The 17846-nt window shown below is 40.3% G+C and overlaps 1 protein-coding gene across 3 annotated transcripts in view; it reads right to left on the bottom strand.

Moving 5' to 3' along the window:
* The window catches only part of LOC137281675 (sodium/hydrogen exchanger 1-like), a 56733-nt gene that overhangs the window by 24083 nt on the left and 14804 nt on the right, over positions 1-17846 (bottom strand). For all 3 annotated transcript variants that reach the window (XM_067813073.1, XM_067813072.1, XM_067813074.1), the window contains exons 2-5: positions 2825-2864; positions 2355-2616; positions 1448-1493; positions 1030-1071 (exon numbers count right to left, since the gene is read on the bottom strand). In XM_067813073.1, coding sequence (XP_067669174.1) covers positions 1030-1071; positions 1448-1493; positions 2355-2553 — 287 coding nt within the window. In that variant the 5' untranslated portion in view covers positions 2554-2616; positions 2825-2864. The remainder of the gene's footprint in view (positions 1-1029; positions 1072-1447; positions 1494-2354; positions 2617-2824; positions 2865-17846) is intronic.

Genomic DNA, 17846 nt, shown 5'->3' with positions numbered 1-17846 from the left:
CTCGTGGTGGCTTAATTTATGATAAGAATGCTCGATTTTGAGTTTTCTGATTTACAGAAACAATTTAGTTTTAATTTAGTTTTTCAAAACATTTCTACTGACTCAAACAAATAAGAAATCATGACAATAATTTTATTACTCTGTTTATACTTATAACTATACACGCCAATTCAAAAATATCGAAGCGATTACTTGTTTGGCGGTGGCATTCCCTCTAAGGCTCTCACACACTGGCAAATCCACCCACATGGTTTCGACGATTTGGCTATTGACCAATCAGAATTCTAAAAAAATATCTTACGGGTAATAACGGCAAGTACAGCAAATTACGGTTTTAACGAAGTCAAACTGAGTATAAACTTTAGTTCTTAACTATGGCAGTTCGTCATATCCGTGTAGACTAAAATATACAGCAAGAGCCCCAGTTCATTATGTCTGTCAGTTCGTTATATCCGTGTAGACTAAAATATACAAGAGGCCCAGTTCATTATGTCTGTCAGTTCGTTATATCCGTGTAGACTAATATATACAACAAGAGGTCCAGTTCATTATGTCTGTCAGTTCGTTATATCCGTGTAAACTAATATATACAACAAGAGGTCCAGTTCATTATGTCTGTCACTATGTCTGTCAGTTCGTCATGTCTGTCAGTTCATTAAGTCTGTCAGTTCGTTATAAACGTGATCGTTATAGACCGGGTTTCCTGTATAATAGTGAGTGAGTGAGTCCAGTTTTACGCCTCACTTATATCCCAGATATATGATGGCAGTCTAAAATTAATAGTCTGGAACTGACAACCCAGTGATCAACAGCATGAACATCCATCTACACAATAGGGATACGATGACATGTATGAACCAAGTCAGTAATCCTGACCACCCGATCCCGTTAATCGCCAAGCATGGCCTACTGAAAATCAATTCTAACCCGGACCTTTACGGGCACTGTATAATAGGTTCATCCTGCCTTGGTTATTAACTGTAAATACTGTGATCTGGAGGAATGAATAGAGCAGCATGGCATACTCACTCAAGAATCGCCCCGAATATCTGGCCCAGGATGATGAGCAGGCTGAAAGACGAAAAGGATTGGTGTGTCCGATCACTGTTTGTGTTTGAGAAGGTAACGTAATAACTGACTACTCAACTGGTGCGGAAATTCAGACGGTCGTGTAGTGACTGAGTCGGGTTTTATCTGAAATATATTATGGCGTGTAATCCTAATTTGAGAGGAATGAGATTAAATTATCCCTGGGAATAAATGGAAACAGAGTCTTTGATTAAGCTCTGAGGTATGGGACTGACAAACCTTGAGATATGACGGAAACAACGGAAAATCCTGGTACGGATAAGGGAGACAACTCTTTACAGTGGATTTTGGGCCATGTCATAAATTAATGGGTTGTGAGGTGAGCAAGCAAACATAAATACAAAATATTAATACTCACCATGACTCCGGAATCCTTGATGAGAGGAAATGTGCGTGGTGAAAAGCTGCAACAAGCTATTCATTGTTAGGCGATATCAAACGGGAATCTGAATGGTGAAAAGCTGCAACAAGCTCATTATTGTTAGGCGATATCAAACACAGACATGTCCATGGTGAAAAGCTGCAACAAGATATTTATTGTTAGGTGATATCAAACAGACATGTCCGTGGTGGAAAGCTGCAACAAGATATTTATTGTTAGGTGATATCAAATGGAAATGTGCATAGTGAAAAACTGGAACAAGATGTTTATTGTCCGACGATATCAAACGGGAATCTGAATAGTGAAGAGCTGCAATAAAATGCTTATTGTTAGGCGATATCAAACAGACATGTGCATGGTGAAAAGGTGCAACAAGATACTTATTTTCAGGCGATATTAAACGGAGGATGTCCTCCCATTACGCAGACAGGCAGTTCTCAAACGCCTTAAAACAACAACATTTGCGGTGCAATGGACAAATTACCTTCTACCAGTCACCTACACATTATTATGGAATTGTCCATATAAAATCACAAGAAAAAACTGAAGCTATTAGTATGTACCATATTCTGCATGTGCATGGGCGACCGAGCTATGGCTGACGCTGAATTCAGAAATATTCTAGCTTTATGACGAGAGGCTGGCAAACAATCGCACCGACACAAGGAACCCAGTGATTGATATTGAGTAAACCAAGTCCAAGCCTCACCACTCAATACGGTTAGTCGCCTCTTACAACAAGCATTGGTTACTTCAAGGGTCCAAACTCTAATACATGTGATGTGCGTGTAAGATAAGTAATACTAATATGTCTCAGATTACATACAGTTGTGATCATATCTCTTGTCCTGAATATACCACTATAGACAATAACCTCACTCACCAACTTTGCTAACGGCTGCCACAACGAGGACGATCGTGTATATCATGGGTTGTCTCACATTTTCAAACAGGACAGCGGCGATTTCAATGCCATGTACAGTGCTGTTCCCATGTGTGTTGCTGGACGACGAACTTGACGTTGATACCGCATATATACAGCAGGAGAATACGCACAGAGATAAAGTTGATGCAAGCGCCATGTTCGAATCTGTGGCACCACCTTCCTTTCCACACTGGCTTATAGAACCGTTGACGCTGAGGCACTGACCATGGAAATAAATGAGAGTCTGCTTTCATATAATATATAAGAAGGTTAGAAAAAATCGAAACGATTCAAATATGAAATAAATCAAGAATGAACATTTCGAAACAACGATGAATTATGAAAAATGCAGTTCTCAATACTGAATACTAAATGAAAATAAGGCTAAATTTATATGTAGAACAGATTCTGCAACATTGTTCACTCACCGGGACTATACGAAATCTTCACTACCAAGCCACTTTGATCCTGTTGAGAAAAAGACAAGGGGATCTTAAAATGAACAAAATGCACTGGCAGGGGTTCTTGGCCTGGAAATATGAGTGAGAGAGCGAGAACAGCACTATGTCTGGACCAGACAATCCAGTGATCAACAACATGTTCATCGGTCAACGCAACCGGGATACAATGACATGTGTCAACCAAGTCAGCGAGCCTGACCACCCGATCCCACAAGTCGCCTCTTACGACAAGCTTGGGTTACTGAAGATCAGTTTGAACCCGATCTTCACGGTTCATGGTAGGAAAAAAGGTGACACATAAGACGAGGTAGATATATTCCTCCTCCGAACTTATCCCAGTATATTACATTAAACGGTTATGTCAGCTGATCTGATTGTGGACATACACTTGTGAAATGAACCTATCTACTGGATGCCCTAAGCGCTATGGAGACGGTAACTTCCAAACCATAAGATAGATTTACGCCTGGCTTTGTTACAACGGCAAATCGGTGATGGGAATGGGTGGTGGGAATGGGTGATGGGAATCGGTGATGGGAATCGGTGATGCGAATGGGTGATGGGAATCGGTGGTGGGAATGGGTGATGGGAATCGGTGGTGGGAATGGGTGATGGGAATGGGTGATGAAAATGGGTGATGGGAATGGGTGATGAAAATGGGTGATGACAATCGGTGAGGGCAATCGGTGATGGGACTGTACATATCGAATCACCTAAATTTCAAGACAGTTTAAAATTATTTCCAATTAATATTTTAAATTTTCTTGGATCTAATCACTGCTTTGTGATAGAAACGGGCAGGTATTATAACATTTCAAGACATGGACGTTTTTGCCCGTTCTGTCTTATACCAACCATTGATGATGGCCTTCACTTGTGTCCAGCTTACCTATTTTACCTTCATCTGTGATCCAATCGCATTATTACCACATGTTCCCAATGTTCGTGAAAATACCATTGCTATTTTGTTCCACTAATCATAATATCTGCAATAATTTGGCAAAGTATATATTTCTCGTTTTTCAAAGGCATGTCTGTAAAATAATATTTCACTTACAATAATTTTTCAATACTGCATTGTACGTATACTTATACACAGAGCTCATGCTACAGTTGTATATCATCACGCCCTGAACCTGTGTAATGTACCGCTGGACCCTTTACCTGACTGAAGCATCACTCATTCAAGAAACGTAATTTGTTTTTCAAAGGCATCCCTGTAAAATAATATTTTACCTAAATTATTGTTTTTAGTATTGCATTGTACGTGTATTTATATACAGGGCTCATGCTACGATTGTATATCATCACGCCCTGAACCTGTGTAATGTACCGCTGGACCCTTTACATCACTCATTCGGCGTGATATGAAACTGTTTTAATTTGAATGACACTCATCATGTTTATAATTAGTTAAAGTCGACTTTGGAAATAGCTGCTTTTTCGTTGGGTTGATCCTAGTTGTATCTGGCTGAGACTTGACATCATACATACAACGACAGTACCCTATGACCTGATTAGTGCCCACTAACACAGTCTTGCAATTACTCATATAGTGCTGTTGCATTATCAAGGGTTGATTAAGGCAGTTGGTGTAACTTGCACAGTATACACGAAATCAAGTTGTAGCAAACAAATCAATAAATGTTCATTTGTAAATGTTCAAACATGGGGCGATCTGCTGTCAGTGTTAATGATGCACTGCAGTACAAAAAACGTGAAATGATCACCTATATTTCGATGCTATTGAGTGTGAGATAGCATGGCCTATTACTCGTAAAACAGGGAAGAGCGGAATGACGCGAGTACAACAAAGGTTTTGAGTGAATGTGTTCATATATCGGCTTTTTGTGGTTAGTAAAGGGCATGTGTCCACTGTCCCCGGTGTGTGTGTGTGTGTGTGTGTGTGTGTGTGTGTGTGTGTGTGTGTGTGTGTGTGTGTGTGTGTGTGTGTGTGTGTGTGTGTGTGTGTGTACAGGAAAATTGTGGTGCACGTTTCCATGTACAGGTTGTAACTGTGCAGTTTTGTATACACGTACCTAAATTAAGCCCTGATTCATGCTTAATGACCCTGAGCGAAATTCTTGGTTTGTCATCAGTATGCCAGCTATATGGCTGCGGTCTGTATATAATCTTACTTCCATATTATCTTATCTTCTTATCTTACATTTATGTAAAATACTTTGTTTTCATTGGTCAATGACGTATCCGTGTAATGTCCCACATGGATGACAATTGGAAAACGTATTACCCGTTGCCAAACCCACACATATTTGCCGAGCTCTGTACTTCTCCATACAGCGGCACCGACTACGATCGACATAAATTCCAGTAGCATTGCGGATGCAAGTGATACTGAGCGTTTGTATGTAAACATTCTTAACCTGGCGTTCATCTGTCAATTACACTGGTGGCAAATAAACGCTTCGAGTCGCCATCTAATGAAATCCCCTAAAGACGTTCCAGATAATACGAAGAAATCAAACTACTATCCCGGGCTGATATGGGATAACTGTCTCTTCAAATACAGAAGTCCATCAGTGGGTCCACAACACTTTATTCATGATATAATCTGTTTACAACTACATGATGCTGTAACGAGGGCTCGGCGCATTTAGGGAGGCTATAGTCAGCCAACCTGCCTAGCCGCTGTCCGAGGGGTCCAGTCCAGCCTCACACAAAGCATTCTTAATTTAACCCTAGGGTCACGTGACGTGACGTATTTGTCCAGATGTCAGCCTGCAGTATCCTGCACCTCATCCACAATGTCATGCTTCAGTGGCCAACCGGCCTTTGTCTAACTAATTATAGGCAGCTAATGACTCAGTGTTGGTGGCCATGAAGACAGTGGTCAAGCTGCGTTTAATTTCCTTTCTATAGAGAGCTATTTCAATTTACATACCTCAAGGGATATAATAAATATTTCTCACAAACCCTGTTCCAAAATGCCAACGACATATGCCTACGATATACGCCCTTTCTGTAAAGAAGGACGTGACCCACGTCCTTATGCACATTGTGAATGAGGTAGCGATAAAAAGATTCAACTACAAAAATAGATAGGGTATTTGTTAACTTTGAAATTATGAATACTGATCCATTCATTCATGGACACGCTGATAAATCATCAATCTTAAAGTATCAGTATCCCTAATGTATTTTATACATTATATTATCTAAATGATAGGGATACACATAACATGTGACAATCAGTCGGGGACCGCCGATAGTTGGCTCTGGCAAATAATTATACAGGGGATACAATTTGGAAACAGATGTGACAAACTTTCATTCATTATTTTAGTGATGACATGAATTACAGTCTTCAGTATTTGGATAAGCTCTGTAATATATGATACTTTGTGTCAAACAGTGATATACATTTACATAGTTGAAATGCTGAATCTCACTGGGATTTGGTGATAACATTAGCAAAATTATATTAGAATGACACTAAATATTTTAAGACAATTTCCTTCAGACAAATTAGAATATATGTCGTGGAACCCATTTTCTAAATGAACATATTGACAGTACAAATAACACAATAAATCTAGCGATGTGAAGTACAGGTTACAACTACAGATGGACACCTTGCACTGAGAAAGCTGAACGATGACAAGTATGGACAGTAGAAAGAAGTATTATATTGACATGAAATGGATCGTCATTTTCTATCATCCTAAATCACATGACGGTCTCTCTCTCTCTTTCTCTCTCTCCCTTTCTCTCTGGAATGCGCGCGCTCTCTCTCTCTCTTGTCTTGGAACCAACTGACACCTTATAATTCTCCCTCTCTGTCTTGCTCTCTCTCTCTTATTGTATCTCCTCTATTTGGTCTCTCACTGTCCCTCTTTCACTCGAACGCTTTTTCTACGCCTCTCTTATAACTCCCTTCTGGTATCTTATCTGTCTCTTGACATCACACAATTCACTTAACATATACACACCATCTGATTCAAAATATTATGGCCATGAGAATTACAGTTGCACATATCAATAATATCATATTCAAATTCAAGAGTATAGCATTAACATATTGATCACAACAAAAGACTTTATAAGCCACTCTTTAGTACTCATTCAAACTTCAAACATCAGTAAAATGACAATCACATCAATGCATATGAAAGCTAGTACATATTGACAAGCAACGGGCAGGGGTACAGGGTACTAATGTGACGGTATATACACATGTAGGTGTATGCTACAACTGAGAGGACACAGAAAAGGGACATGAAATTAAACGTATTGATAAAGAAGACACTAAGTGGTGCAGGACAACAAAGAAAGGGATTGGGGGGATTGAGGCGACACTCTTGGGGACTCAGATGGTATAATCCACAGTGCACACACTTGTATGGGTGTGTGTGGGTATAACACATTGGAGGCGGGATGGGAGGTCGTGAGGTGGGAAACGCTGGGGGAAGGTCATATGAACGATAGGGGTGTGGGAAAGCATTGTTCGTGGAAGGGTGTAAATATTTTGCTGGATTGTGCCGTTCCTCCTGCATTCTATTCATGCATTTCATTGGTGAAATGCCACACATGAATCCCTCAGGACCTTCAAGTTTGTACATGTCCTCTGCTACCTGAGCACTTTCAGTCATGTCCGACAAGGTGTCATGGCGCCTGGTGACAATAACTTTGACAAAGTGGGGGTGGGCATTTCTGAAAATGAGGTCTTTTATAAATTGATCATTGTTACAATTCAAAAGGGATGCCTCATACCGCACAGATTGAAGAAAAGAACGAAAGTCCTCACATTCTCTTTGTTTTCTGTCAATCAGGGCATTTTTCCGAGTGATGATTTGAATGGATGTTGGGCCATACCATTTTAAAAAACATTGTCTAAGTACAGGCCATGTCATATTATCTTTATTAGGAAGCCCCTCATACCAAATTGAAGCTGATTGTGATAAAAATAGGGGAAAAAGGTTAACAATGTCTTCATCAGCATAATTTTGAATAGCGATGAATTTCTGGAATCGACTAAGCCAGGAAGGTGCCGATCGGGAATCATGTCCGTCAAATAATGGCATGGGAAGGGTTGTGAAGCAGATACGTGGTGGAGGGAAAGCGATGTGGTGGTCAGCGAGTCGTGAGGAGCTTGGAGGGGGAGAGCAGCAACTGCCACTGCAATGTGGATTATATATACGACAGTTGTGATCAGGTTGTTCAGAGGTAGCTGGAGAATCTAAGCGGGTGGTTGTCTGCTCAGGGGCCATTTCATTGCATTTAGATTTTCGTCGGATCCTCCAAGGAAAATATGATTTACTGGAGGATCCATTATCAGATTTTGAAGAAAAGAGAGCCATATCGGATTGAAAAGAATGTACTCAACAGTATCAACACTCACCCAATGAAAAGTTAAAATAAAAACACAAAACAGTCACTAAAACACGGAACACTAAAAGTCACAAAGTCAATGACACAATGGGAGCCAGCTGAATCTCTTCGTCCTTTTGTTTCTGGGCTTTCCCTCAGACACGGGATGGGGGCGTACGCTCTGTGTGCAGTAGATCATGGATGAACCAGATCGTGTCTTTGCTTCGGTGCTCCATGAAAACACAACAGTACTGTGATCAGGTCCTTTAAACTGCCAAGTGTCCAAATTTTTACGCAGATGTTGGCCTGGTGACTAGCTGCTCTTGTGTAATCGGCCGTTGGCACATGTAGTTGGTTGACTGCTGTTGTGATGTGGACCCAGGATGGATGTATATCGCCGGGTGTTCTTGGGATCTCCACTGAAGACCTTTGTTGCCGAGAGGTTCCGAGATCTTGGACTCCACCATGTATCCCGGGCTGATAATGGGATAACTGTCTCTTCAAATACAGAAGTCCATCAGTGGGTCCACAACACTTTATTCATGATATAATCTGTTTACAACTACATGATGCTGTAACGAGGGCTCGGCGCATTTAGGGAGGCTATAGTCAGCCAACCTGCCTAGCCGCTGTCCGAGGGGTCCAGTCCAGCCTCACACAAAGCATTCTTAATTTAACCCTAGGGTCACGTGACGTGACGTGACGTATTTGTCCAGATGTCAGCCTGCAGTATCCTGCACCTCATCCACAATGTCATGCTTCAGTGGCCAACCGGCCTTTGTCTAACTAATTATAGGCAGCTAATGACTCAGTGTTGGTGGCCATGAAGACAGTGGTCAAGCTGCGTTTAATTTCCTTTCTATAGAGAGCTATTTCAATTTACATACCTCAAGGGATATAATAAATATTTCTCACAAACCCTGTTCCAAAATGCCAACGACATATGCCTACGATACTACTCATCGGCAAAAATCTTGAAGGAATACTTGAAAGAAACAGGTATCTGATATCACCACCACACTGCGAATATTTCGACATAATTGTGACCAGGATTTAGTGACGCTGACGGCTCAATCAAGAGGTCAATGTTGGAACTGAAAGCAGCTGGAAAGGGTGAAACAGAATACCAACAAGTGATTTCAGAATCTGACAGAGAGAAGCTTTATTCCTCAATTCATATGAAGACTAACACTCCTTTTGGCCTCTGAAACAAGGTACAGTATGACATAAGATTCTGTTTTTTCCGGCCGTGACATTGACAACATGGAAAAAATTAAGACATTTACTTTCGCGATCCACGACTATTGATGAAACTGGTGGTGAAAAATGAAGGTGAACTCACCAAGAATCCGTCACGAAAAAGAATCCTTTAGTGGTGTCACGACGGAGCGGCCTGGCTGAACATTTTTTACCTGTGATATCCTATGCTGCTTAATCAGTACGATTCATCCTGACAGTCACAGAATGTGACAGTACTCAAGAGAGAGGTTCTGTGAAACCGGTGGTGTGTGGCACTGTATCAAACCCGCTGGGAAAATCAGCCTGACGTCTTTCATAAAAATTGTATGAGTAAAGCGCGGCGCACACTGACCGGTGCGTCGTAACGATTTCCATAGATTGGGTAACGTGTTCGGTGATTGTAACAAATATCGATTTATCGATTTGCTACGTTTTAGACGATTCGATCTCTGCGGTATTGGCGGATACTGCTTTTTGGGGGCGACGGGGTGCACAGTTTGTTCCAACCGTTTTCACGGAGAGTTTCAATGGTCATTTAATAAACTTGCAAGAGAAAGGTGGGGTCAGGGTGGAGGTTGGGGTATGGAGTTGTCGGGGTGCGGGAAAGGTGGCACACCCACCTTTTACACCCTGCCCGTCCCCTACCCCCAACCCTCACACACACCCACATCCGGATCTGTATGTGCTGCCGATATTAGTGTCAATCTCACAATATTCCGCGGCACAATGTTTCCATGGTATCTGCATTATGCTATGTGGAGATGACATCAATGCCAAACTTGTTGGACGAGTCATTAGATTCTCCATCACGACACGCACGGAGGACCACTGATTCAGCGCGATTCCCGTTCCGTGGCAACAGTCTAACAATCTAATCGCCACATCTAGCTGTTGCGTGCTCCTCGACCGTGACAGGCTCAAGGACTGAACCAACACTGCCGCTGTTACAGGTCATTAGCTCCCTCCCTCTGCTAGCTGTCAGTATTCTGCTGTTTATTTTGTTGACAGTTACATAGACAGATTCTTTCACACAAATGCATAAAATCGACGATTTACAATGTGATTAGGTTGTCTGAGAAAACATCCACTTGCAAACTTCGAGATCGATTGGATCACTGGATGAAGAGTTATTTACATAAAAAACCCGGGTCCACATGCATTTCATGCCAAACTGTTAGTAAGTTGTCACCACAAAAGAAGTTTCTTTCAACCAGTACTATTTTGCCGATGCTTTTATACCAGGGACTTTTACTGATGGCTTTTTTCCCTAAAGTCACTAAAGAATCACATTTAATTTTTGTTTTTTGTTTTAATCCGTAACAGACGTCTCATTGCCGTATGTTAAATGTAAAGGTAAATAGGTATATAGAGTCTTAACTTGAGTCCACAGTAAATAATTACATGTATTTCGTATGCAATAATGAAGTGCATATCCTCAAAACAGGGTGTAATACAAATTCTATGCAGCGCAGCACTTACTATTCCCTTGCTGCAACAGATGTTTGGTAGTATAAACCTACACCTGGTTATTTGTCAGCATTTATTTCATGACTGTTAAATGACACATGACATGGAGCAGGCTTCTTTGTCAGCAGCAGTTGAATGGCATACCAATCCTTTATGTGGATATTGATCATGAAGGATACATTCCTCGAACAAGGCAATAACCTGGTAATATCGCTGTATCGTTTTAATTTTGAGATCTAAATTGTGTTTCAGTTCAATTGTTGTGGTACTCAGCAGAATCAGTCCACTTAATGTTAGCGGTGAAGTTCACTGAGACGGACAATACACACTAGGTCGTACTTGAGCGTGTGGGTGAAATTTGCTCTAGACCAGCGTCATTTTGTTCAACCTTAATTAGTAAAGGGTGTTTTGTACAACGGCGTCCAGTCCTATCCTAGAAGCAAAAGCACCACATGTCACAAGTCTTGAGTTTACCCAGGATCTGGATCTCCCCGTTTGTCGCCTCTCCCTTAACCTCAAAGAACATTCGTCATCACTCGCACATTTCCGTAACCTCAAAGAAAATTCGTCACCAGTCGCACATTTCCGTAACCTGAAAGAACATTCGTCATCACTCGCACATTTCCGTAACCTCAAAGAACATTTCAAGAACTCGAAATTTAAGATGACCAGTCTTTTAACAATTTGTTTTTCGCAATATTCGAAAAGAAAGTTTTCACCATATTTTATTGAAATAATGGGACCATGAGCAACGAAACGGACGATTCCTCCTGTGAAAAATCGAGTCGTGGTTTCTTTGAAGAAGACAAAGCCATGCTTCGTGTTTCGTAGAGGATCTGGGTCTATATGTTTGCGTCTTTTCTGGACTAAACAATCACGTCAGTGTGACAATGATCCACACGTCGTCAGAGTTTCAAGAACTGCACAATTCAGGACATAATTAATATAACGTCACTGTAAGAAAATGAACACTCCAGGTTACATAGTTCGGTAAAGAGCTGTTTGTGTCAGCTGACCGATTACCTGATCTTTGTGACTGTTCTTGCTTTCTCCAGTGAAAACTGAAAACATAAGAAATGTTGGAAACTTTTGCCTGAAAGAGGCTTGACATCAGCCAATGTGAGTTTATAATATTGTTATTTCTGCACATAAAAACTTGTTTGACTTTTATCAACGTTCTGTTTGATGTTTACAAACCTCAATCCTCTATCATTTACACATCTCTGATATCACATTACGTAAATTCAATACATTTATGTACAATCAATATTTCTTGCCGTCCTGGCAGACATTTCAAATCTCCGAGTTCGGCAATTTTCTCGGCCTCTCGGTAAGGGATAATATCGCGGGGTCTAATTTAAAAACTTGAATACAAATGAAACATGGCGCGGCGCTAAAATAAATACACTGTATGCTTCTCTCAATCGTAATACTGTCTGGTGTACCATCTGTGTAGCAGTGTCACCCGAGCTATACACCGTAGAGTGTCCGGACAACACAGGTCAGTGATCCATATCATCAACATCGACCTATGCAACTGGGATGCGGTGTCATGTGTCAACAAAATCAGCGAACCTGATCACCCGATCCCGTAAGTTGCATCTTGTGACAAGCATGGGTTATTGAAGATCAGTTCTTGCGGGTCCGGAAAGAAAGGAAAAACATGCACTCTGTTAGAACTTTTCCAAACTGCAAGAGATTTGTCTTTAGTTATGGTTTCATCAAAATATTAAAAATGATTGACGAATATGGATGATTATAATCGGTAGTAAAATATGACCGCCAACAGATGACCGCCATAGATCTCGAAGGAAGACACATGACTGAATGTGTGAGTGGATTTTCTTAAATGTTGCATCAGTACTTTTGGAGCTATTCATAGCAACAGTGCGCGGTGTGTGAAATCAATAAATCAATAGAGTTGAAAAAATGGTCCACAGTGATTAATTCACCTTCCTTGAAAGTTGAAACATCAGGAATGACGCCCTAAGCTACAACGTGTTGTACGTGCAGCTACAGGGCGCTCTTTGGCGTTACGTCTTGCAGACATGAACCAGATTGTCTTGGGTGTTTATTCTCAACATCTTCTGGTTTCTAATACTCGCTACTAGCATATCCCCTGCATGTTTGAACAGTATAGAAACATATTACTGCCATGTTAGTATCAAGTACAGACTTTCAAAAGTTGTCGCTTCATACAAGTAATTCAACGTACATGTGTTCCATCTGAGCTTTTGTTCGGACGGTTGCTGGGTAATGGTGCAGGAATTTAGCATTTGTTGGTTGTTTAACGCCAGTTGTATTGCCGGATCTTCACTTGGATGGAAAATAGCAGTCGGGTGTATTGGACGTATCTCATACAGTTCTATTACAATAGTTTGTGTTGTAGTTCTGACTACGATTTTGATATGTCTCTGTCTATGTAATAAAGTCTTTTCATGAATACATATACTAACTGAAAAACAAAGTTTACACTTCAATAATATGCCATGCAGAGGATGCGAAATTTGGATGTATATGTGGAGAAAAAACATCTTGACAGATGTGATAATTTCCTGCTATCAATTACTCATGATCATTACTCATCGGGATAGTGATTGAGTGAACGTCTGATAATTCTCAGAGCGTGAAGGTCAAGGTGAGACACTGTCGTGACGTTACCTTTACCTGACGCAGGTTCACGCGAACCTGACACTCAACATATATGTACTCCTTTATGCGTGGGACAAGTATGACACACATGTTCCTTGATCCATGGAGCTTTTTAACATAAAAAGGACACCGCAGATAAAGCCGGGTAGGTCTTTAGCTGTATCAGGCCATTTGTCAACGTGAGAGCAAAGGCCAAATGATGATTACTGAGATAGCAATATGTGCTGGACTACCTCACTGACAATATCTGTGAATCTGTGGGATAGTTATGACTGAAGCAGGCACGTCCATAGGAACCAGGAGTGCTCCCATTTTCCCCGACCTGTCCCCTTAGGCATATAAATCGAAATTTCCCATCAGACTGGGAAAATCATAGCAAGGCGGTTTGAGTCTTGAAACTTGATATCATCCAGTAACTATGAAATAGCCATTTCCCGTCCGCTGATTTATATTACCCACCGAAATGAGAACAAAGATGGGATTTATGCACAACGAGTATGTGTTTTACCAGGTTCCATAAAATAGATCCATTATATGGTCCCTGGCTTTACCCGCATTGTCAATAGTGTGATACGACTCAGAGGTTGTTTGACCAAGGTTACAAGAATCAAGGCCTCGGTTATATTTTCAAAAAGTATGGCAGACATGCGGAAGACATTATTAAACGAACAAGTGACAAAACTGATGTTTGCTTCAATTCCAATTTGGACTTGATCTGTATCTTTCTGTGATTTTTTGTTCTCCATAATAGCTTTGCCTTTGCATGAGTTTGTGTCGAGTGTGACGGGAGAGTCAGGGTCCGCTTACTTCTTCACCAACACATGGAATTATCACCAGTAAATAGTTCTATATGACAGGCTAGTTAAACTGAGATAGAATATCCATGCAAGAGCTTTCATAACATGGGTTAAATCACTCTTGCCGCCGGATGTGGAGGGGCAACTCAAGAGCTCCAGCACTGCATATGTCTACTTACATTCCTTAAGACTGTTTCAGTGCAAAGTCCAATATTGGTGATTTATGATGAAGTAACGGATGTTTCGGGTACGGTTTCAACAGCAGAATAGGAAATACCAGCAGGTACCCTGGTCACTTGAGATAAGGAACAAAATACTGCTTTGTTATTCAACAACTTGAAACATAGTGTTAGTTCAGACAACAGACGTCTTGGAACATGCTGGATAAAAGTGTGGTGTTAGTTCAGACAAAAGACGTCTTGGAACATGCTGGATGAAAGTGTGGCCTGCTCGTTCTGTAAAAATGGTATTTGGGAAGCATAGTGGAAGATCCACTGACGCTAAGGAAATTGTTCTCGCGAGGGTACTGGAAATTACTTTGAACTGTTGAAGATTATTGCATACTTTTGTTCCAATTGAGGCATAAAAACACATATACATTAAGCATAGTGGGAGTTTTTGTGACTACTGAAGAAAAAGGTTTTCATGGTTCGCACTGGACATAGGTGTGGCCGCTGACAAATTTATTTTGTAAATGAGAAGTAATTACTGATTGACAGTATTCACGGGTAAGACGCCATCTTGCTTTAGTATCACCCGAGTCGGGTGGAGTGAGTGTGAAATCTGATGCCGTTTAAGAAATCGTTGGATCACAAATAGCTGTTGTTGAAAACCATGTACAATGAGCGGTGACAGTGATGGTTTGAAAGTATGGGATTACATTCAAGTAAACGAAAGACCAAACGAAACTGAACATCACTTTTGATTTTATCATACGACAGACTGAATTTCAAAATATGACCTCTATATCCGGTTCATTTGAATGCCTATGTCTGTATAACGAGATGTTCGACGGGGTTTGTTCCTTTGAATGTTAAACATGGACTCTTTTGTTAATTCTAACTTCTAACAATCGACGAGAACACTTTAAACTGCTCTCTGGAAAGACAACTGACAAATCCATTACAAATTGTGTATTTGTGAAGTGTCAAAAGTTTGGTTTGGTCGCTAAGGTTTTACGAGATCGCGAGAGACTTCTTCCAGCAAGAGGCTCCCGGAAATGACATCGTAGTAACACGTTACTGGATATTTTAGATTTATACGTGAGGTCAAGGAAGTGGGTTGTTAGGGGACTAAACTTTAGACGTTCGTTGTGTTTACATTGTTGCTTTGCACGCACTTTTAAGGCCTGCCCTTGTAACTGAATAAGTAATGTTTATTACCTCGATAGATCGATGTGTCTGTAAAGCCTGTTATTCTTGTCTTGCATATTGAACGTGGGTGATCGTAAAGCTTGACGGAGTGCATTTAAATGATATTAGTCTTGCTCTAATGTACATAGCTGCTCCGTGTGGACGCGGTCACGCCCAGTACCTGATATGAAATTTACATGTAAATGGTCACGTCGAAATTCCACTTATATGGCGACGTGTCTGCTAAAACCTAGTTGCTCAGAAAGAGTACATGTTTGCTCTTCTAGAATGTTGAACTTTCTTGTGGAACATATACAATAAAAAGTAAAATTTGCTTTCTTGTGGAACATATACAACTAAAAGTAAAATTTACTTTCTTGTGGAACATATACAATAAAAAGTAAAATTTACTTTGTTGTGGAACATACACAACTAAAAGTAATATTTACTTTCTTGTGGAACGTATACAATAAAAAGTAAAATTTACTTTTCTGTGAAACATATACAATAAAAAGTAAAATTTACTTTCCTGTGAAACATATACAATAAAAAGTAAAATTTACTTTCTTGTGAAACATATACAGGTAAAAGTAACATATCTGGCTCAGTATTCAACATATGTTTGTTTAAATGTAAACACATAATATTAGGTATTGCATTGTGAAATTGATTTCCGAATAAACATGTAGATACCTCCTGAAAGTCTTCCATAGTTGGGCAATTTATGTCCTTTAGAAAAATATAACAGAAATTCTGTTAACTCTGGTTTAGTTATCACGTTATACACAAAAGTGGATAATAAATACGCGGTACCACTAAACACTTATATGCTGCCGATATGTCCATGCTGAAAATAACTGTATGATATTGAACCATGGTTTACTAGTACATTGAACTCTTTCATTTCAAAACATATATTTCACCTTGCACAGACCTACGAAAAGCTTCAGTCAGGAAGAGTATTTTTACATCAGTCAGATCTTGTGAAACATATCAGCTCCAGGATTTGACTCAGTGCCACTAGAACATCAATACTGCATGCGAATCACTACACCCGCAATAAGGCTGTCCACGCTCAGATCAGTAACACACACAAGGGAGGAAGCCCTCAAATGTTTGGTGTGACTGGACTACAACATTCCAAATTCTCACCATAGCCCATGAAAAAGACAGGTACACCGTGAAGAAACACAATCTACCCAAGCAGTGATAATTGTTACCGTGATGGGTGTTAGGTGTAAACCTGACAACATGGCCGACCAGATTACTGGGTGGGTGTGAGAAAGTCCCGATTTTAGCCCTGCAGGCAAGGTCTATCATCTTTCGTGTTAGATCTGATCTCAGGTGTCTCAGAAGTGAAACAGACGTATTTGTTACGAGTGATGCTACTTTTTCACTATATTATTGACATTTCTTTAACAGCTAAATGTTATGTGATATATCGCAGGGTGTGTAACTATGTTACTAATGGGATATGAAATATATATGTCCTTCTATTGAAGCCGTTCAGTGGAGCTGGTACGAAAGGACTTGCCTCGTCCAACATTAATTAAACTGTCACTGATACGCAGTAAGCAGGTCTAAATGATGCCTCCCTGTCTAATGTAAATAGTAAATAGTAAAATTACTTTGCATGATGTTGTGTGAGGTTTGATCTAGTGCCAAAACATTAAGCTTCACAAGTACAATAGTCCATCTGAAATACGACTGTGTTGGTGAACATTCCCTCTACTGTATCAGTCTGAAAGTACTCCAGTTTCATTATGATGTGGTCCTGTTGCAGCTACATTCAAAATTCATTGTGTTGTTTTTCTTTCTAACATCACGCGGGCTTCACATGCAAGCAATTGTTTCGAATCTTGATTAATTTATTTCGAAGTTAGACCTCAGTTCTGCTATGTTGAAACGGTTGCAGAAATGTACGTAACTAACACATTACGATTTCTTCACAGTCACATGATCAGTAGTCCATAGTGACTCATTTTTTCTGTCAAATATAAAGGCCATTTCTTTTAGCATATTCACAAATTCACATCGCTCACATTATTTTCAAACTGCTATATACAGCTACACGGTGTACAAACATTCACGTCCGACAGTAATTTTGACAATGGAATATACCCCACTGCCTTTTCTTCTGGAGAATAACTTAAC

This window comes from Haliotis asinina, chromosome 4, assembly GCF_037392515.1.
Source record: "Haliotis asinina isolate JCU_RB_2024 chromosome 4, JCU_Hal_asi_v2, whole genome shotgun sequence".
Taxonomy (NCBI): domain Eukaryota; kingdom Metazoa; phylum Mollusca; class Gastropoda; order Lepetellida; family Haliotidae; genus Haliotis; species Haliotis asinina.
The sequence above is the reverse complement of the archived record's forward strand: the minus strand, read 5'-3'. Positions and strand labels throughout refer to the sequence as shown.